Source organism: Xiphias gladius, chromosome 20, assembly GCF_016859285.1.
Source record: "Xiphias gladius isolate SHS-SW01 ecotype Sanya breed wild chromosome 20, ASM1685928v1, whole genome shotgun sequence".
Lineage (NCBI taxonomy): Eukaryota > Metazoa > Chordata > Actinopteri > Istiophoriformes > Xiphiidae > Xiphias > Xiphias gladius.
This window is the reverse complement of record NC_053419.1, coordinates 2,203,156-2,224,565: the sequence shown is the minus strand read 5'-3', so window position 1 is coordinate 2,224,565 and position 21,410 is coordinate 2,203,156. Positions and strand designations below refer to the sequence as shown.

Sequence of the window (21,410 nt, the reverse complement as noted above, 5' to 3'; positions counted from 1 at the left end):
CCGTTCAGATTCATATCCTTCAATCTGAGTTCAGCAGCCTTCGTAGCAATTGCTACCATTGCTACATTTTAATGTTAACATAAGACGACATACCTCTATATTGGGCTCTCTTTTCCTCCTCCTCTTTTCTCCGTTTTCATCCTTGCGCACCTAAAGGCTTGGACCTTTTCAATAGGAAATAATTTGAGCTGTCAATAACTGAAGCGTCCCTCTGGCTGATCCAGTGTAGCATTTGCCATCAGAGGGTCAGTGTTACATCCCGGACTTGGGCTGACTGATGCAGAATTGTGCATCAAATGGTACCTTTTCAGTGTGCAGTGGTGCGCTGTGTCAAATGGCTGGCAGTTCGGGTGCAGTATGTTTAGTATTGTGATTAAAAGGCTGTTTTTGTTGATAATATTGTGACTGGAATGATGATTAATGAAATTGTGTTAGTGGCATATTCCACTCTTGTGGCGCAGTCCTGAGATTCTGTGTGCACTAGGCACCCACCTATGTTACCTATGCTATGAGCCGGCCCTGAAAAATAAAAAGCACCTCATTCCAAAAGTCAGCCTCTATAAACAGAAAATTAGGGTAAAAAAGACGCTGAACACTCAACAGTGGAATGACCCCAGTGTGAATGGAAAATTATTTCTTTGGCAATGAGCATCAAGCAATTACTTTCTAAATAATAATGGAGGTCCATACATGTAAATGTCCTCTGTCTTATGCAAACCAGCTGTCAGTGGATCCAATGGAGAACCACCTCCATCATAAAACACTCAATAAGAGGATCAGTAGTGTCTTAGTGGATATCAGCCATACTTATAACATAGTAAATAAACAAACACACCTGTGTTGAATCAGGTGAAGTGGGCTCTGATAGAGCTGAGTCTCCACCCATGCTGCCCCACCAATGCAGAGAAAGAAGAAAGAAAATAATTTAATAATATTGTAGCTCAGTGGACATGCTTCTTCCTGAAGGGTCTGAGGGCAGTCTTCTGTGGGAAGTTGGGCGTGACCTGTATTGGATAAGCCCCCTCCTAAGGGTCAGAGTGGCTTCAGAAAGTATTCAGACCCTTTTACTTTTTGCACACTTTACTATGTTGTTGATTTAATTGTAAATGGATAAAATTGCTTTTTTTTTTGCCTGTCAATCTCTACCCAGTAACCCAGCATGACAAAGTCAAAACATGTTTTTATACATTAATGCAGATTAATTAAAAATCAAAAACTGAAAGCTCTGATTGACAAAAGTATTCAGACCCTTAATTCAGTTCTTGAAGAAGAAGCAAAAGAATCACAGCTACAGCTTCGAGTCTTCTTGGGTAAGTCTCTTCAAGCTCTACACACTTGATTTGGGCAGTTTACCCCAATCTTCCTGGCAGATCCTCTCAAGCTCCATCTGAATGGATGGGGAGCATCTCTGAACTGCCATCACCAGGTCTCTCCACATGGTGGGGCCATGTTCTACAGGGTTTATGTCTGGGCTTTGGCTGGGACACTCGGTGACATGAGACTTGTCCTCAAGCCACTCCAGAGTTGTCTTGGCTGTATGCCTCGGTTCATTTTCGTAGTGAAAGGTGAACTGTCACCCCAGTCTCAGGGCACGTTTTGTTCTAGGATCTTTCTGTATTTTTAAAATTAAATCTACGACACAATAAAGTGTGAAAAAACAAGCCATTGTGCACGGTGTATGTGTGCGGATATATTTTAAAAATGTGTGGCAAAATGTGGCCTTGGAGACACCTACTATAGGGGGAACTACCACAGAGGTGGTTTTGAGTACTTTGGCAGGTGTCTGTCTGTAAGTCAGCCAGTCAGTCAGTCTGACTGACTGTATCACTTGGTAAAACAACAAAATTCAAAACAGACATTTAGAAACAACATGCTTTTTGGAAAATGTATCTCTATAGCCTGTCATCGAAATGACTGAAACAAACTACGTCACCTACCCAGAAAAATAATGTGTAACACATGATTGTTCAGATTTTATTTTACTATAGTGTCAGAAATCGGTTATTGTGCTGATCATAGTGACTGAAACCTCACATCTTCGGGTTTGTCGCTGTATTCACATTTTGCCACTCTGCACCTCAGACAGCTATATTACTTAGTGGGAGAAGTCATTGTGGGCTCACCACAACTACTAGTGTAGCATACCAAACTGACTGGCACAGCTGTTCAAAGGGTCTGAAATGAGTAATGCCATTGACCTTGCACATATGACCTTCTTGCTGGTCACTGCAATTGTGCCATAAATGAACCTTTTAAAAGCACTAACAAAAGTGTTGTATAGAAACACCTATATGGTAAAAATCCAGCCACGACTTTTCCTTACCACTTTTTCCTAATATCCTGAGTTATTTTTTCTCTTCAGCAACATCATGCACTACGATTTGACACCTACACACATTCACACGAAAGCCCTGTCCTGTATTACAGCTGTCTTTATCTGTTAGCAAGTGGTCAAGAGTATCACTTGAGCACTGTGTGGGTGCCTTGCTCAGCAGCACCTCAGTGGTGCTAATGGCAATAACTAGTACAAATTCATTCCACTAGTTCGGGCATCAAACTGGGAACCTTCTAGCCAAGAGTCTCAAAGTTTTGAATAATATCAAGTCCTAAATTACCTGAACATGTCACTGAAGAATGAAACTGTTTGCACGTGTGGTTATTGCAGGATGTCTGTTAACGTCTGCAAAATATTTTAAAATGTGAAAACCATAACTTGCTAAAGCCTTTTAAAATGTCTTTTTACAATCTCGTGGCTGACATTTCCCTAAAATCAACAAAACCTTTGGAGCTTGCAGTGATAGGATTTAGAGCATGATGGCTGCATGCTCACAAATCTCCCCTCTGTGCATCTGATGTTAGCTATCGTGTTTGATAACCTCTTTTCTTTCTTTTTCCCAATGCTCTGTCAATGTTCTTTTAAACTCGTGGCTCACTGCTGTCGGTGCAAGCCGGTGAGTACCTTGCATGATTGACCTGCACAAGTGTGGGGATGCACTGGTTGAACACCGTCAGCAGCATGTTAGCAGATGTCAGACCAGCTCTGCTTATGGACAGGAAGGGGATATTTGGATAAGCTGCATTTTTTTATAAGGCAGCAGTGGTAGGCACAGGCTGTCAGTGTCAAGACACTGAAGGAGTCTGACTCAGCTGGAGGTATTTGAACACATTCTGAGTCACCAGTGGTCATATATATTTAGACTGATGTTAGACTTGACTGTGCAGTCACACTGTCAGCTGATTGTCTTTCTGTTCTGACCATCCGGGGTTGGGAAGATCAGATTACATGTATGTGTGTTGGTCTCCACTGCTGTTTTGGTGGTGTTTTGGTGACCTCTCAGTCAGCTACAGTGAGAGATTTTCCACACTCCATGCGTCTGTTTTGTGCATGGTATTTCAGAGTTGCCTGGTTCAGAGCAAATCGACCTGCTGAGGCTTGCGGCCTGGCGATCAAATTTGAAATGTTATTTATACATATCAAAATTGCAAATTGTGTGGTACAATTGTAGCAAACATTGAAATGAATGTTAATTTTCTGCTTTAACATTCAGGTGAAGCCGCGGCCCAGTATTCCTGAGGCTTTCGTTCATAGTGGACACAACTTTTTAACATTGATCAAAAGTGAAGAAACAATACTATGCACTTTTTAAAGATTAAAGACAAACATAAAGCAGACAACCAAACTTGACAGTTCATCCTTGGTTTTGCAAACAGCAATTGCTAAAACAATCTTCAATCTCGCCTCCTTTTTCTGGAGCTTTAGACTGTATCACACAATTTCAGTTGCCATGGAACTGTAGATGGTCAAATTTCTGAGCACCCACGTTGGCTGAAAAGTTGAGTCACTAACAACATAGGACGGACCTGACACACAAACATAGTAATGAATGTAAACATGTGCTCTTAAGAGAACTGAAATGACTGCATTGCAGATACAGTTAAAATCACCTCTGAGAATTGTATCCCTTAAATGTAAACTGGTAGATATTTGTTTCCATTTTGATATTAAGGTATATTTTCTGTTAATGATTGTCAAAAAAATCTGAATTGCATTTATTGTGATCAAGTGTAAAATATCATACATGAAACAGTTGAATGGGTTCTGAATAGAGCACTGTGGATGGGATCTAAGCTTGTGGTCCTGCCCTCTGATGGCCAAAACAGAACGACCACCAGCCTGCTTGTCCACACTCAGTCTATCTGGTCCTTGACCTCTGTAGGAAATATAGTACTCCTAGTGACCTGCTAATCATGTTGCTCAGTGACATGGTTTGGTTTTTGCTGATGTCTTGCCATCAAATGAACACACAGCACAGTGAGACTTCTTACCTTTAAACCTCATAGCATCACAAATGAATCAACCTTTTCTAAAATGGATGCATGGAGTTGTTTTGTATTTGTGTGACGCAAAACATGCCATACGTTCTGCTTCCGTTGGTCTAAACATTGTTTCAGCGGTGGAGCTCACTAATGGCGTGCTCTCAGCACAAGTGTTGTCTTAACATGTGTGTACCAGTTTGTTGGTGTGCAATATGGGGATGTGTTTGTGTTTGCCCGTAGCATTAGTTTGGCCCACAGCATGCATTCCTGTGCAGTTACGTCCTCTCCTCTATCTTCTCATGACAACACATCTGAATAAACTTGAGCTGGGTATGGGCTGAGCCCTGTTAATGCCCTGCACCTGTCGCACACTGCTCCAACCTGAGTACTGCATGTCCACCTAGGACAGTCTGAGGACACCAACTGAAACGCATATGAACCAAAATCAAACTAGTTTACCATTATTTTCATTCACTTCTGAGAAGGGTCTAACATTAGTTGGCATATTAGGGACAGAATTGGGCTGTCTCATTTCCTCCCTGTATTAGATTTTTTCAGGTGAGTGTCTCTGCTGACACAGTCACACCAGTGTTTTCAACTGAAGAAATCTGGGTTTTATTTTTTATATGTAAGTATAATACTGTGGTCACATTGGTGACCCCAAATATCACTTAGTTGTACATAATGTATAAAGGTTTGTTTTTGAGGCAGTCGTATTAGAATTAATATAATATTAATCCTACACTTTCAAAGCCTCCCATAAGTACCGCATAAAGTCTCAAAAATGGAAAACACTGAAAAAAATAGCAGAAAGCTATTCTGCAATTGACAGCAGAAACAATAGAAACAATAGAAATAGAATGCAGCAGAAATATTTTACATTCTGATAAAGGCTAGTAGAGACAGCAGAGAAGCAGCATGAAGCTATACTTTCTGAAGGCTGTGTAATGTTAACAAATAGGAATAGCACAGTAGATACTTGAGTAGATACTCACAACTGAGCAGTTTATTCTTAACTTAAAGGGCCCATAGGTTTATTTTTTTAAATCATAGTGATACCAATTAACACACCATTTAAAGTTTTCTGTTTTAAGTCTGGAGGGTGACGTCCAGGGGCCAGATGCATAAATCTCGGTGTAGTGTCACGACTAAAACTCGCTATGCAAAGAGACAGAAAGATGCATACGCACTATATTCCTCATATTAGGAGAGCTGCTTCTGTTTTATAAATCTGAACCATTGTGGAACTGTGCACATGGATTTCCACTCCCACAACCACATATAAGTGGATGTGGACAAGCACTTGCATATCAGTACTTCTGCTTTACCAGTCTGTCAATGAAAAGACAAAAACTAGAAGCGTAGTTTCATTAATTGTGTCTCATCAGCGACATTCTACAACAATGCCAGAGTAGCTATAACTACACGGGACCATTATCCAGGGCTTTGGCTTTTTACATTAATGGTGCCTTTATCACATGTACCTGTAAAACATCATCTGCAGTGCTATCTTAGGTCATCAATGATTTAATTTGTAGCATTCATATCAAAACAGACTCGCATGTATGTAATTAATTTACTTTTGACTGGCATGTTAAATGTAGCTTTGTAGACTTCAAAAATGTCAGTGAAATTGACTAACAACCTAAACAATGGTTTTATTTTTAAATTCTGTCGCAAGCCTACTTTTCATCTACACCTCATCATATTACCTGATCACTCAAGAGAACTATGTGTACTCTGAAATGGACCGAAATATGGGTGAGGTGTTCACATTCTCATTGCACATTCTGTTTTTAGAAATACCAGTTTATGTATGGGACGTGAAATATGGATGGTTTTATGTGAACATGTGGCCCCTGTTGTTGATGGCCACCGGGATTTATACTTAGGGTCCTAATGTTAACTGTGCAAGTGCAACAACCAACACAAGGTGGTAGGTCTTGGGCACACGGACTTTGTTGGTGTCTCCAAGCGGACGTGCTGTTTCGGTTTGTTCAGGGGCTCAAATTCAGAAAGGCTAGCTGATGCTGAGTCGAGATGTTTTGTTGCATTGCAACAAATGAAGAAACGGCCTCTCCAGGAATCATGTTGTTGTCTGGATGGTGCAGAGCAGCACAACACCTGAACACACAGGACCATAAATCAGCAGCCAGAGGCAGATAGTGTGGGTTTTTAATTTAACTTGTAAAATTTTGATAGAAATAAATAATTAAAAAATGTAGATGACGCAGTTATGACCACATCAATCTGAGCCTAATTCGGTTTTATTTCTACACTATCGTGTCATAAATGGTCACATCATACTGTAAAATGTGACACAGCAGCATTTGCACTGTAATGCATTTTAAGAATAAAACACAAAATGCTACTTTTCCAAAAAAAGAGAGGCAATGACACACAGAATTGATGAGTAACTTACATAGATCAATGCAGACTGATTTACTGATGTTCCTGCTTTAAACACATTAGTTGTTGTTTCTGATGCCAATTTAAACTCATCCACTGGTTGGAGACTGATAAGTTAAAATGCTTTATTTACATATTAATAATTATTCCATCATTGCTGCGTGTCTGCTCCATGTATTTAGTTTTCTCTTGTTGATGAAATCGCAGCAGACTGACAGACAGCAATGGCAGCAGACTGATGTTGCGCCAGAAACACATGTGGCTCTAAATGAACCTCCCACCTGTTTGTACCTCTCACCTCACCTGAGCACAGTGCACACTGCGTTGGACACCGAAATATTTGAATTGAAGCGTATGGAATATGAAAGTCTACTGTGATGTTAGCCGCCTATATCATCTTAGCATTAGCTTGGCACAGGCTGGGATTTGATTAAGTCAAGTAAACTTGTTAAGCATCAGTAATACAGAAGGTGAGAGTACAAAAGTTTGAATTAAACGTTGTGACTTTTTTTCCTTCATCCACAGATCATCCAGAAACCCTCTCATGATCTGAAGCAACAGTTGGCCAGCTACTCTAAGCGGGTTGCAGGCTCCGTCACTGAGCTCATCCAGGCTGCTGAGGCCATGAAAGGTATTTTAACCCTTGACCTCTTCAACCGCAGAATGACAGCAGAGCAAAACTACATTCCCAAAGGGTGTCTGTTTGTGTCTGAATTTATATTTAATGGTGTCAGTGTCCTTATTGATCTAATGCAGTTGGATAGTTGTAGGGACACCAACCCTTATCAAGCATTTGATACCAGCTGTGAACTTTCATCATGGTAATAAGACAATTATAAGATTCCTGCCACATATCTTAATGACATTTAAAAATAGTATTGATGTGTAGTATTACATAAGAAATTACAATAGATCAACTTGAAATTCTGACCCCCAGTAGAAGTATCAAAAAAGTAAAGAATACTGCATGCCAGACATGGTCAAGGGTTAGTAAATATCCCCCTTAGACTTCTACAGTTTCACACAGCTCTGCTCTGGGATTCTCCTCTTACGAGTCAAGTATGAATAACGTTGAACTCAAGGCGATTCCATGAATGCATCATCTATCCCATGGAGGGAGATTCCCCCTCAGAGCTTTATATCACAGATTAATGTCCCCCTGCTCCAGTTTAAGAGACATTAGCTGGAAGTGAATCTTGCTGCCTGCATGGCTGTAGGTTCATGACTCCATTCAACACATGATGCGAATGGGAACACCATAGAGGCTCTGACAGATGAAAGGGCTGTGATTAATGTGCAAGATTGGGGTTTAACAGGATTCTATCCAGTCCAAATCCAGCATCATATTTACCTATAAAATGTGAATCCTTTTATGAGTACTTTGTGATTAACTGAGGTAATAAATATGTAAAACTCAAAGATCTTATTGTGATATGCAATTACTTTTTGTTGGCAGAGAGGGCAAAAACATATAATGACAACGGGTAGCTTCAAGCTGCAAATGAAATGAATAACAGAAGATATGAAATGATGGTGGAATTTATCTGACACATTGCAGGGTGTACCAGTAAAGAACACCCAGCCCCGAAATTGTTCCCAAAATCACCAAATATCAATAAACAATGTTCATACTGTATATTGATCACTGCTAAGTTGCCAAGCTATATGGGATCATCTGCTTGACCTGTGCTATCATAAAATAAAGGGCACACTGGGCTAATCAGGCCACTGTGTGGGTTCATTTTTGATACTCATGCAGCTCAGTCAGGAATGTCTTTACTTTGTCAAATTCATATGTAATGGGGGGTATATCTGGAAATATACCCGCAGTTACAGAGGAGTGACAGAGGACAATGGAATTGTGTGCAATGGGGCAAAAACGATCAAGCAGATGGGATCATCTGCTTGACCTGTGCTATCATAAAATAAAGGGCACACTGGGCTAAATGTCTTTACTTTGTCAAATTCATATGTAATGGGGGGTATATCTGGAAATATACCCGCAGTTACAGAGGAGTGACAGAGGACAATGGAATTGTGTGCAATGGGGCAAAAAACGATCAAGAATCTGCCAAACAAAGTGGTCCCAGGCCATAAAAAATTCTCCTAATAAGTAGCAGAACTTTAAAATAAACTCTTAAGAGATACTGCGAGCCATTCTGTCATCACCATTATACCATATTTGGCTAATATAAATACTGGGGAAGAGTGTAAAATGTTGGGTTTTTTTAGGAACAAATTGAGCCAGCGTGGTATGTGTGTGTTGTAGGCACAGAGTGGGTGGACCCTGAGGATCCCACCGTCATTGCAGAGAACGAGCTGTTGGGAGCAGCGGCAGCTATTGAAGCAGCTGCCAAGAAACTGGAGCAGCTGAGGCCCAGGACCAAACCCAAGGTTAGGGGGCTTTTTACAGAGCAGCAGCATTCTCGCTGAGCCTGTTAACCTCACCACAGGGTCACATACAATGTGTGTGCTGCACATCTTCTGGGCTGTCAGCTCCTCATACCATGATTAATGGCTGTCCAGACATTACCCTGTTAACATGTTGATATTCCTCCCTTTCAAAGTTATTCTGGATTCCATCTTTACCCATGCTGTGGACCAGCCCTGTTAACTTCTTTTAGGATGGGGCCTTTTTGTCTGTATGCAAATCCAACAGATCATCACAACCCTAGAACATAAAGTGTTTATTGATGGTTGGTTTCCCTCTCTTGTAAACAGGAGGCAGATGAGAGCTTGAACTTTGAGGAGCAGATTCTGGAGGCAGCCAAGTCCATCGCAGCTGCTACCAGTGCTCTGGTCAAAGCTGCTTCAGCAGCACAGAGGGAGCTGGTGGCTCAAGGGAAGGTACGTCTGAACCCAACTGAGGGATAAACATTTCATGAGATCTACGAGAGCAGGCAACATATAAACCCCGCTGCAGCAAAATGGTTATCTGTCAGTTTGTCCAGTGCTGCGCAATATAATCTGCCTTAACAAAAAACTCAGAACATGGTCATATAATAACAACTTATAGTCCATTTTAGGAATGTAACTTTCTTTCCACCAAAAACTGCTGAACAAACATATAGTTTAGACACACCAACCCTAAAAGTGACAACATGCATTGATGTAGCATCCTAAACATTTTTAAACACCATTATTGCCATCCAGATGTAAAGGTCTGGGACCCGTGTACAGACCAGCAGCTGGACATTAGTAGTGGTTTTGTGTTCATATAAGACTCCACCGCACATAGTAAGATGCTGACAGAGAAAAAGAAGTTTTTAGAACCTTGAAGAAAAAAGAGTTACCACTATCTTAGTCTTAGCAAACTTCACAAAATATATATATTTGTGAATGGTAGTCATTCTCATGCAAACAAGTGTGTTTTTAGTAGGAAGTTGAAACTGAAACTGAAGGTAGTTGACCATTTTCTGAAAACAAGGATCCATCATATGCAAAAGAATTGATTTTAGATATTTCATCAAGGTGGAGGTGTTAAGTTAAAGCTCACGTACTTGTCCTAGAATTTATTTCAAAAACCAGAATGTGTTTCTCAAAAAAAAAACTATTGCTACTACATAGATATGCCCTTGACTATTTATCCTTGTCTATCCTATTCCGTTCTTTATCCTCTGACCAAACTGAACACCCTCTCACCTACATGAGATTTTGGAAGTCTCTTCTCTTAAGTTTAATTTGCCCATCCATGTCATTCTTATCCCCAATAACCACCAGCTTGTTTCCCACATTCCCATCTGTGCATTTTTTGTTTGAGCTCCATGAATGCATTGGCAACACAGACTTGTAATGATAATAAAACCAGTATGATTCTGAGCCGGTTTTCCTGTATTTTCAGGTGGGAGCGATCCCAGCCAATGCGGTGGATGATGGACAGTGGTCTCAGGGGCTGATTTCCGCTGTAAGTCTCTTCCCCTAAGAATTGAGAAATTTCCAAAGTGAATAGTGAAAGATCCTACCGTTGATGCCTTTGACTCCTCAGGCTCGAATGGTTGCTGCAGCAACCAACAACCTGTGTGAGGCAGCCAACTCTGCGGTGCAGGGACACGCCAGTGAGGAGAAGCTCATCTCGTCAGCCAAGCAGGTGGCAGCCTCAACCGCTCAGCTGCTGGTGGCCTGCAAGGTCAAGGCTGACCAAGATTCCCAGACAATGAAGAGGCTCCAGGTCAGCACTGCATGTTAATGTCTATCAAGCTCCTTCACACTCGGGCTCACTGTTGTCTGTTATATGTAACGTGCTGTTACTGTGGCACTTCAAAACACGTATTTAGTTCTCTGCAAAAGAAAGGCCAGAACTGCAAATGTCAGAGGGGCAACTGAGACCTCAATCACCCCCGTAAACTGATGTAAGAAAAGAATTGGTTGCTTAGGTCACTTTCACACATTGGTTTGGTAATTTGTTCTACACCAAGGAAAAAAAGATCCATTGTTGCTTTTTAGTTCTGACCCACTGAGTTTTCACACTGACAACCTCAAAAACAAACCAGCAGGAGTAAACATGACGTAATATAGATTGACAAGTAATTTGATCATTGGAGAGTTTTAGAATGAGCAAATGATCAAAATGATCATGCATAAATAAAAGCTATTCATCACATATACAGTTTGCTTTTAATATCACTGTCTTCACCATCGGCAGATGGATTTCATAGTAGTTTAGCATCAGGATTCATGGTAAAATCAGATATCTACTGTCACACACTGTGTCTTTCAACACAGTGGATCTCTGAATCAGACCAAACAAGATGGGAATGAGCACCCTAAAATATCCTTACATCTGAGAAAATAAATTGACACCGTGATTACGACAGTCAGTGCAGTCTGAAAAATGACAGCAGCGTTTCCTCAACAGCTGAGGCTGGTGTATCCACGGATCTCCATCAACAATCTGGAAACATTAGTGCAAAAAGCGAGACAAAGGAATCTCTTCTGACAGTATCTTGAAGCAACTGTCATCTAAGACGGACTGACTCCAGCTTGCTGCTGACATCTTTGTCCTACTCTAGCACCCCTTTCAAACAGCAGACGCATGTATGACGCAGGTCTACTCAGCGCATGCTCGAACCCCACCGGACCCATTCTGACAAGACAGCCATCACCCTGTTTCTCCCTGTTAGCACAAACTCTAGTCTTCAGTGCAGTTCATACACTTCACTGATAAACCACAGAATTATATTAAAAAATTACCAGACAAAAGTTAAGTTTCAGTGTCCGTCAAACTGCACGCCCCCTTTCTTATCATTGACCCTTCGCACACGTTCTATTTCTCTCTTTATCTCTCTTTTCTGCAAGTCAGTTAAATGATGTTTAAACGTTGGCATTATTTAATTGATTTCTGTCAATGGTAACAACACCAGTTCCCCAGAGTAGCAGGTTGTTCAGGAGGGAAGGCTGGCTGATGCACATTGAACCAATCAGAGCCCCGATGAAGCTTTTATCTACATCACTGTGTTAGTCTGGATGAGGTATAATAAAACAGCTGTAGCTGTGGCTGTCATTTAAAGAAAAAGCCATCCAATCAACTTTTCAGAGTACAAGAGAGGGGAGTATTGTGCAAGTGAATAAAGTCTATTTTCTCATGCACAGTACGGGCATTATAGCCTTGGATATGCTTTGTCTAATTCTCTAATCATTAAAGCAGAAGTCTGGTGATAGTCAACAATGGATTTATCTGCTAACAAGTATCGTATGTGTATGTGTATGTGTATCAAAGCCTGATATATCTTATTCCTCTGTACCACAGAGCTCCATTGTTGGCCAAAAAAAACACAAAACACATCAGTGAACAACACATGTTCCTTCATTACCATGAACACATACTTTATTTTATTTTGACCCAGTCTCACATACACCATCCTCCTGCCCCTAATACTCACTAGAGAACTAAACGTGGATTAATCTGCCACTGTAAATAGTCCCCAAAAAATGCACTATATCCTCCTGTTTTAGTAATGTTTGTTGAGAACTACAGTCACTACTTGTTTTAGGACATTACTAAGTCTCCAAAAAAATTAACCTATATATGTGTGAGCAGTAGGAACCGATGGGCTTGGAACTGAGAGCCACAGACAGAGAAGGGAAGTCAAAGTCTTGAGAGGTGGAATAACAGATCGATGGATTGGCTCTGCACATGAGATTTCCACACAATAAGAAAATACAGAATAAAACCAGATTTTCACATAAATTATCTCAGTATTTTGTGCAGTATATCATAAGCAGACTCTTCCTTCCTCCCCCAAAATATGACCTCATCACAGTAAAGATAAGAATAAATAGAAGCAAGGAATCTACATCAATTACCATGGCAACAGAGTATGTCTGAATTTGAGCCGTTTTCTGGAGACTGAAAAGCCAGGGTCCAAAGTTAGCTCTCTAACCCTCTAATCCTGCTTCGTCAGACTGACGTCTGATATGGGCAAATGCACAGTGAGATGTGTCGTTCTCATTTGCACAAATGATTCAGACCTACAGTACCTGCTGAAGGAACAATAGCATTAGCCATAACAGCACACAGCGCGTCATAGTCTATTCATAGGCTGGAGTGTAGAGTGTTTAGGGTTACAGGTGAGCTGCGTGATCTGTACAGCTGCTACATCAGGATTAGTGCGCTCTATACTTAGCACAGGTAACAGTGTACTTTACATGCTGCTGCATTTTAGTATTTTTAAAGGGGTAATCCAGAGATTTAGTATTGCATTTCCATAAAGATGGGGGACTCACAAGAGACAGAGTTAAAAACAGAGCAACAGAGGCTGAGATACCCTTACTTTTAATCTCTAGTATTACCCTGAAGATCAAAAAACATCACATCCTGCATTTCCCATAATGCAGACCCTCCCTGACTGGTAAATACCCACATATTTCAAACTCCACACCTCCAGTTTGTAACTCAGGCCTGATGACATCGCTGTTAAATTATCAAGATTATTTTCTCAGACTTTATAAAGTGCCCCCCCCCCACAGAAGACATTATACAACTGTTTTCACCACCTGAATAGGACTCCCCATAAAGTGTGTAATATTGGTGCGGTGCACTTTTAAAAAGACACTGGACTTTAAAATTTTTCCTCTTAAACTCAACTGAAAGCACTGACTAACTGAAATAATATCACACAGAAGGGTTGTTGTGACCTTTATGTGTAACTGATGCGGTCATTCCCAAGACATAACAGAAACTAGAAGTATCTCCTGTCACTCCATCCACCCAAAAATACTATCTTTAAGGCTGCGTGTATGCTAGCTGTGAGCACATCAGCCTGCCCAGGCCATCTCATATTCTCTGATCCAATCAGCAGTGGCTTATCTCCTCCTCTTCTAGCCTGCAGCTGCCACCACAGTAATTCCCATACATTTATGTCTAGAGTGGCTCTGGAAACAATCCACTGGTCCACCCATGGCACCAAGAACTGGAAACATTAACCCTGATCTATGATTACAGCAGCAGCATTTGCTCTCATCACTCTTTGCCATGGGGCTTTTTAAGGCTGTAATTATTCAGAGTGCTGAGTAATGTACAGTCTCTCTGTTGAATGTGTGAATATCTGGAAAGGACCCTTCCTGATGGCAGCAGGTGGTTGAGGGACAGAACTATTTTATACACTGAGTTACCAGTTTATTTTACACCACCTACAGTAACCCAATATAATACAGCAGACAACCTGAGAGTGGTTACATGTTATACCCATGGATTTCAAGACGGCTATCCAAATTGCTAGCCTTGTAGTCGCACTACATAAAATGTCAATTAAAGGAATGTTTCGACATGGTAAAAATATGTCTTGTATTAGTATCAATACTGGGTTTTAATTTGATTTAACTATAACTACCAGCAACGTTGGTGTGTTGAGGCCATTTTGCCGTTAACTTGTCGACACTTGTGTAGTTATTTTCAACATATGGGGCTTTCCTGAGCCATCAGAATTTCACAATCTGTCAGACTCAGAATTACTACCAGGAGGCTGATGTGAATGGATTTTCCCACCTGGCTGATAAGAGTGCTGGCTGTGTCCGAAATCGTTCCCTATTTACTACGCAGTCCTTTATATTTACTGTTGACTATTTAATTCAAGTGTAAAATGTATACCCTCAGAAATTCCCCCAATACAACAGAAAGAATAGTGTCCACTCCATGTACGCAGCATCTCACCACAATGCAATGCTTAGCCTGTGATAGGTATGTAAATTACAATCATGCGACAGTACGGCCGACAGTGAGGAAGCAATCATGACCATGTGGCCATTCTGGAGGCTGGAGTTATTGCACTGCATTATGTGACATATTTGTCTACCCTACAGTTCACGAGGAGGACAGAATTTATAAGGGTCAGTTCAGCCAAATCATGAAAAGAATTCTTTCTGCTTTTGATTTCATTTATCCAAGTTTTCAGATATCTAAGATTTCTGCCTTTACAAGGAAGTGAGGTGAATAAAACTGCAACATCTCTGTCCGGGAACAATGTCCCTATCGCTAATCACAGACCTCACAGGAGAAAGTTCTCATAGAGGTTAATCTTTTGGTAGAAAGTAGCTCCAAGGAGCACAATTGGCAGTGGGGTTGATGGCTTATCCACAGGGACATTGTTTTTGGAAAGACGCGTCGATGTTGACGTCTGCAATGTAATTTTTCGTTGCCGTAAACACCAGAAACTGGATTTAATTTACCGTTGAAAGCCGAAATCTCAGATATCTCACGAGCTTCCTGTGTTACTGCTGTGCTGCCAGTCCAAAGCTGGCCAGCTAAGTCAAGTGACAGACAGGTACCTCCGCCAGAAACCTCAACAGAAGCATGTGAGAGGTCACATGACAACAAGATAGACACGGGTCAGCCCTCATATTCAAGGAGGGTGGGCCTAAATTTGCGAGCCAATGATGGCGAAGGATCAGCAACATCAGCAGCAAAAATCAAGAAAGAAACATGATTCCGACATCTTAGAAAAAAACAGATTTTAACCTGTTAAGAAAGGGTGTAAAGATCCTGTGTGTTATCCCGCATGAATAACTGCATGAATTTGTCTACCTGCTTTGCAGCAGACAGTAGACAGTCAGGGGGAAAGATATAGACACTGGAGAATCATTCTGTCACAGCTGTGAGGGGGGAGTGGGAGTGGGAGTGGTTGAGTCGGGACGTCCCTGGATTTGAGTGGATTTTTTGAGTGTTTGAAAGGCATATTCAAATTAAAACAAGCTGTTAAGTTGCTCTAATGAAAATGGATTTAATGTGCGTTTTCAGAACATCAGCCCCCGGCGGTGCCTCCTGGAACAAACACTGACCGTCTCAGTTTACTGTGTGTACAGCTGATGGAGAGCTTCACAGTGTTATGCTGTATGTCAGGGCCAGAATAACAGTAGCATTCCAGCCAAAGATAAACCAGTAGAGGAGGATTCACTAATGTCTATGTGACTTTGCCGTCCCCTGCCAGCTCAGTGTCTGATTTCAGCCCACAGAGCCGCAAAAGGACAAAACTCCTCTTTGCTAGAGCCGAGCTGCCCAATGAGACAAATGTTTGGCTTTGCGTGTAGTTCAGCAGGCTGCTCCTCGTTGCCTTTTACAGCTATTCTCAGACACTAAGCAGGAAAAAAACCTGTTATGGTTTTGTCTCTGAGAGCTGGTGGAAGTTATCATTCCCTTTCCAGGAGTTGCTGTTCACAAGACGCACAGTTAATTTGTCTGTTGCTACAAGTCTGTATGAGTCTATTTCCACATTCCCTGAAAGAATAAATTGTGCTCCATAGTTAGTTATATTAAGCACTGCAGTCAAGCATCGCTTTCATAATTCACTTCATCTTCCTTTTTTTTTTTTTTTCAAGTTTGACAAAAAATATTTTTTTCAATTCAAGGTCCACTTACTAGCTTTCTCTAGAACTTAACAGCCTTTTCTGGAACTGCCCCTTGTGAAAAGCTACTTCACTATTTCCGTTTTCTAGAACGAACTTTCACAGTTCTTAAAATCCTGACTGACCGTGTATCTCTGCAGGCTGCTGGAAATGCTGTGAAGAGAGCCTCTGATAACCTGGTGAAAGCGGCACAGAAAGCAGCGTTCGATGCTCAGGATGACCAGGCCGTGGTGGTCAAGAGTAAGATGGTGGGAGGTATTGCTCAGGTGAGTCAAAGATCCCAAACGCAGGGGGAACACAAAGCACAAACATAGCTACCCAAATACTATATGTACATGCATACCTACTTAAAGTAAGTAAAGTTATGAAAGAATAAAGAGGTACATGTGTAAAATAAAAAGTGGGTATTATAAATAAAAATGAAATTACATGTTTTTTGTTCTAACAGGTTAGATTTATTCCCTGTTGTTTTTATTTTCAAGCTATATTTACGTGGTTATGGTTTCTGAACTGTCGCTGCTAACATAAGGGGCGAGGGGCTTAGCAAATGGTCACAAGTTCTATTTTGTCTCCTCAGTGTGCTGACAGACTGTGTTGCTTTGCAGATCATCGCTGCTCAGGAGGAGATGCTGCGGAAAGAAAGGGAGCTGGACGAGGCCAGGAAGAAGCTGGCCATGATCAGACAGCAGCAGTACAAGTTCCTTCCCTCAGAGCTGCGGGAGGATGGCCAGGAACAGTGAGAGAGTGTGCGTGTGTGCCAGCACACACATCAGTAATGCAACAGTGGCCCATGGAACGCTCAGGACCTTCCCCCAGCTACGTGTAGAGAGAGGAGGCTTCATGCTTCAGTAGAAACCTAATATGACCTAATAGGCAGATTGACTCCAGTTCCACGATGATGTATCAGGATGGTTTTTATCAATCTGTTTCTGTATTTCATTTTCAAAGTCAAATACGTAATAATGCCAATAATTATGAATTTTGATTATACTGAAATATAAATGCCTTAAGTCCTTATTAAGGCATCTATGCTTCTGATTATAAATGTTCTTATACTTTTCCCTCCGTTTTTGTCTGCAGTGCATGTCTTCATTGTGTACATGTTGTGTGGCTTCGTAAAATGACAAAGCCCTGCTAGTAAATTCTGCCTTCCCTGTTAGAACGTGTTAGATCTTAGAGATATGAAGGCAAGCACAATTTATGCTTCTATGCAAATTATGCCTTATGTATGCAAATATTCTATGCAGATGTGTTTTTGTATGTGTGTGAACACATTTAGAGGCAATGAGCCTTGATGTGTAAGGTCTGTGGTCACATGACAATGATGATGTTCAGTATGTTACTTTTCATACTGTTTAAATCTGAGATAAGGATAATTAAATAAAATGTTGCCTTTTTTAAGTTTAGATTCGGAAAAATTAAGTTTGCGATGGAACAAATCAAAGTGGGAAAACGTTATTTTTTTAAAGGTTGAGCTATGAAATGTATTAAAAAGATATCTTCCAGTAATATCTGAATAGAAGTTTTTTGTGTTAGTATTTGGATTGAAGAAGCTGCAGCATTTAGGCCTGGATTAGATTAGAGGACTTCTTTGTGTAAAGAATATGAAGCCATATTTTTAACTTACTTTAACAAGACATTTGACATCATATTGACTGTATTTGGGTGTTCAGTGTTCATTGACTCACTCCAGCAACATGTTACCTGTGCCATATTAGTGTCTGACGCAATGCTTAGTACTCTCAAGAGAATTCCTGTCACAGTACAATCTGAATATGCTTGTCTGAGGTATACATGTTTGTGCTACCTAATGTCTTCCTGTGAGATATAAAGTAGATAGAGTTTAGATTATTGCTGATTACCAAGGGCCTAATGTTAGCTCACTCTTTGTTCCCCGTATATCAGTGTTTATAAAGTGCCTTCTAAATGAATTTGTAAGTATAAGTATCTGAAACCAACCATTTACCTTTAAAGTGCACTTAATCCATAACTCATTTCAATAACATTGAATAACAAAACCTCATTTAAATCCACACTTACACCACAAGTATCTTTATTTTCTTTGACACATAATTTTTAGAACAAACAGAACAGTATGCCTAATATAAAAATTACTGTAATCATACAAAGGCTTTTTTCTTTTGTTCACATTTTTGACTTAGCTGTGGTATAAATGTAATGCTGGTGTACAGCAGTACCACCTCATTGGCACTGTAATAGAGATTTATATTCAATAAAGCCAGTTTTCAGTGAAACTATTGATATCCTTTTTTTTTTTTTTTTTTAAAAAGCTTGACATTCTCTCTTCTCACCTCAACAAGTGACGCTCTCCTCAGCAATACTTTACTCCCAGTTACACTCATGTAGCTACTTTGGTGGGAACAAAATGTGGCCTGGATATGTTTTCTATAAATACATTGGACTAAAGTTCATATTGAACTATATTTTATATGCAAGTGTTCATAACCAGCATATTTGCTGATATACTCAGAAATCATAGTGTGTTTACTGTCTTGTTTTTTAGTTTTTATTCCTAACAAAAAGCAACCTAAGCATTATTGAGGTTTAGTAAGGCATGGCTGGATCAACCTCCCTTTGGGCAAAAATAAGATGCTGGGCCCTCAGTATCCCTCCATTCCTCCTCTTCTCTGTACATTGTGCCCTGTGTACAATTAGTCCTCTCCTGACATACTACCCCACCCCAGGTTGGCTGTGTGGTCATTTGGTTGATGGGGATCCGGGGCCCTTTCACCTGGTTGGTAATCCAGTGTTGAGGTTAGGTTTACTTCCCTGACCAGACTAATCAATGACATATGAATGTAATACATTCGAGGTAAACAGGGTTACACAAGCAGCTCTCGTCATGGTGAGCTCTGGATTGTGTGCACCCTTCGTCCATCCCGTTTCATGCCCACCCAGCTTGCTCTGACTGACAGCAGGGCCGTGCTGGCTGTTCACACAGCTCAGAGTGTGGAAGCAGACGTGACAAATGGAAAACAGAAAATGGAAATGGAGGGGAAAGAAAAGGAAAACCCTACTTTAGGAAATTAATCATGAAATGTTTTCATAATTCAACCATTTCAGTTTAGACGATATTCCATTTTCTAACTGTTTATTATTTACACATTAACTCTACAGTTTGTGCATCTTCAAATGAGCGTTTCATGATGTCCCCTTTGTAATTTCAATGCCACATTTCTTGTTCTGTATTTCCCACCTTTAAATAAGTTTAGTGGAAGAAAGTAGCTACAGAACTATTTGAATTGCATGCTATTTCTCCTCTGCTACGTTTCAAGGGGGGAATTCTGTACTTTCTATTGAGTTTATCTACTCCATTACTTGGATTAGTATTCTCACAAAGTTGTATTGCTATTTTTTCCTCAAGAGACAGATCTGAATACTTCCTGACCATGATGAGGCTCCTATTACTTTCTAGGAGGAAGGTGAGAACCCACTTTCTCTGTGGGTGAACAGATATGCTGGATGCGTATCATGTTGTCCCAGGTAGAGAGTTGAAAAGCTCTGGCAATGTGATGAAATCAATGACACCTTCATCATGTTGGACCGAGCTGATGTATTCCCACATACTGAAGACGCACGTCATGCAGACAGACTGGACCACTCTCGCTGCCTAAATATGGACAACGTCCCCGTGCGGATCCACACTGAAAAAAAGGTCTGGGGCTCGAGCAGCTGGTATTCCATCCTCGAGCTCTCCCTGAGCCGCTCAGACAAGCCGCACGCGCGCTCCTGTCCACCTCCGTCCTTGTCGCAGACCGGTGCCTCTGTCTCCGTCGGGATAACCGAGCACATTTCTCCTTTGTTGCCGAGAACACACGCTGACCAAACATGGAGGCCATCAAGAAGAAAATGCAGATGCTGAAGCTGGATAAGGAGAACGCGATAGACCGGGCAGAGCAGGCTGAGGGGGACAAGAAAGGAGCAGAGGACAAATGCAAACAGGTACACGAAGATGGAGCTACACTACACTCAGTCACCTGAAGTTAAAGACAGTGTTGTTGTTGCCTTTTTTTTTTTTTTTTTTTGTGACTCTGCACAAGCATTTCTTACAAGTTAAAGGTAGTGGTAGTTCATTAATGGAGCACTTTTTAAAACATTGTTTCAAAGTAATGTAAGCAAGATAATAATCATAAGAACACAAAAAAAAGAACTCAGACAAACAAGAACATAAAATCAAGGGACGAAAAATCGAGAATAAGTCTGTATGTCAAGTTTGTCAAGAGTTTTAAAGAAAGGCATGCTGGATTGGATGAGTGTGAACCTTGGCACCAGCAAGAGGCAGGGCCCGAAAGCTGAGGCTCTGAGGGGATCAACATCTCAGAAAAATCGCTAGGAGCCTTAGAGCAAGAACTCTTAAAAGACAGAAGACCACAATCTTCCTCTTATTTAGATTCAGAAGCAATAAAACACCTAAGTTGGGTACACAGGATACTTGGTTTGGTCTGGTATAACCAGTAGCTTCTGGTTTGTGAATGTTAACCAACTTCAGACCTATATGACTGGTATGTACTGACATGGTAGTGTAATGACTGTGTTGGTCTAATTGTGAACTAAGTGAAGGTGGGACAGAGGGGGAGAAACCTTAAAGCAGAATGAACAGATAGAGATACAGGAGTCAGGAGGTACATGAAATTATTGGACGATAGAACCAACTGGAGAGCTCTGGTCAATCAGCACCAGTAGTGTTAGTGATGTAAGATGGACGACATAAAACAGCTTCACTTTTTTTTTTCCAACCAGTTGAAGATAATTTGTGACATCTCGGACTTAGCTAACTAAATAACTATGGATCATCTATGTAACAATGGAAAGAGATATTATGTTCA

General features: G+C 40.8%; 2 protein-coding genes across 5 annotated transcripts in view; both read left to right on the top strand.

Annotated features, from left to right (window-relative positions):
* Window positions 1–18,807, top strand: part of tln1 (talin 1) — an 85,311-nt gene extending 66,504 nt beyond the window's left edge. For 2 of the 3 annotated variants that reach the window (XM_040158436.1, XM_040158437.1), the window contains exons 51-58: window positions 2,949–2,951; window positions 7,252–7,357; window positions 8,996–9,120; window positions 9,448–9,573; window positions 10,568–10,630; window positions 10,712–10,894; window positions 16,704–16,829; window positions 17,169–18,807. In XM_040158436.1, coding sequence (XP_040014370.1) covers window positions 2,949–2,951; window positions 7,252–7,357; window positions 8,996–9,120; window positions 9,448–9,573; window positions 10,568–10,630; window positions 10,712–10,894; window positions 16,704–16,829; window positions 17,169–17,303 — 867 coding nt within the window. In that variant the 3' untranslated portion in view covers window positions 17,304–18,807. The remainder of the gene's footprint in view (window positions 1–2,948; window positions 2,952–7,251; window positions 7,358–8,995; window positions 9,121–9,447; window positions 9,574–10,567; window positions 10,631–10,711; window positions 10,895–16,703; window positions 16,830–17,168) is intronic. The other variant, XM_040158438.1, reaches the window with a different exon arrangement.
* Window positions 18,808–20,224: 1,417 nt separating this feature from the next.
* The window catches only part of tpm2 (tropomyosin 2 (beta)), a 28,381-nt gene continuing 27,195 nt past the window's right edge, over window positions 20,225–21,410 (top strand). The window contains exon 1 of one of the 2 annotated variants that reach the window (XM_040156975.1): window positions 20,225–20,526. In XM_040156975.1, coding sequence (XP_040012909.1) covers window positions 20,413–20,526 — 114 coding nt within the window. In that variant the 5' untranslated portion in view covers window positions 20,225–20,412. The remainder of the gene's footprint in view (window positions 20,527–21,410) is intronic. The other variant, XM_040156976.1, reaches the window with a different exon arrangement.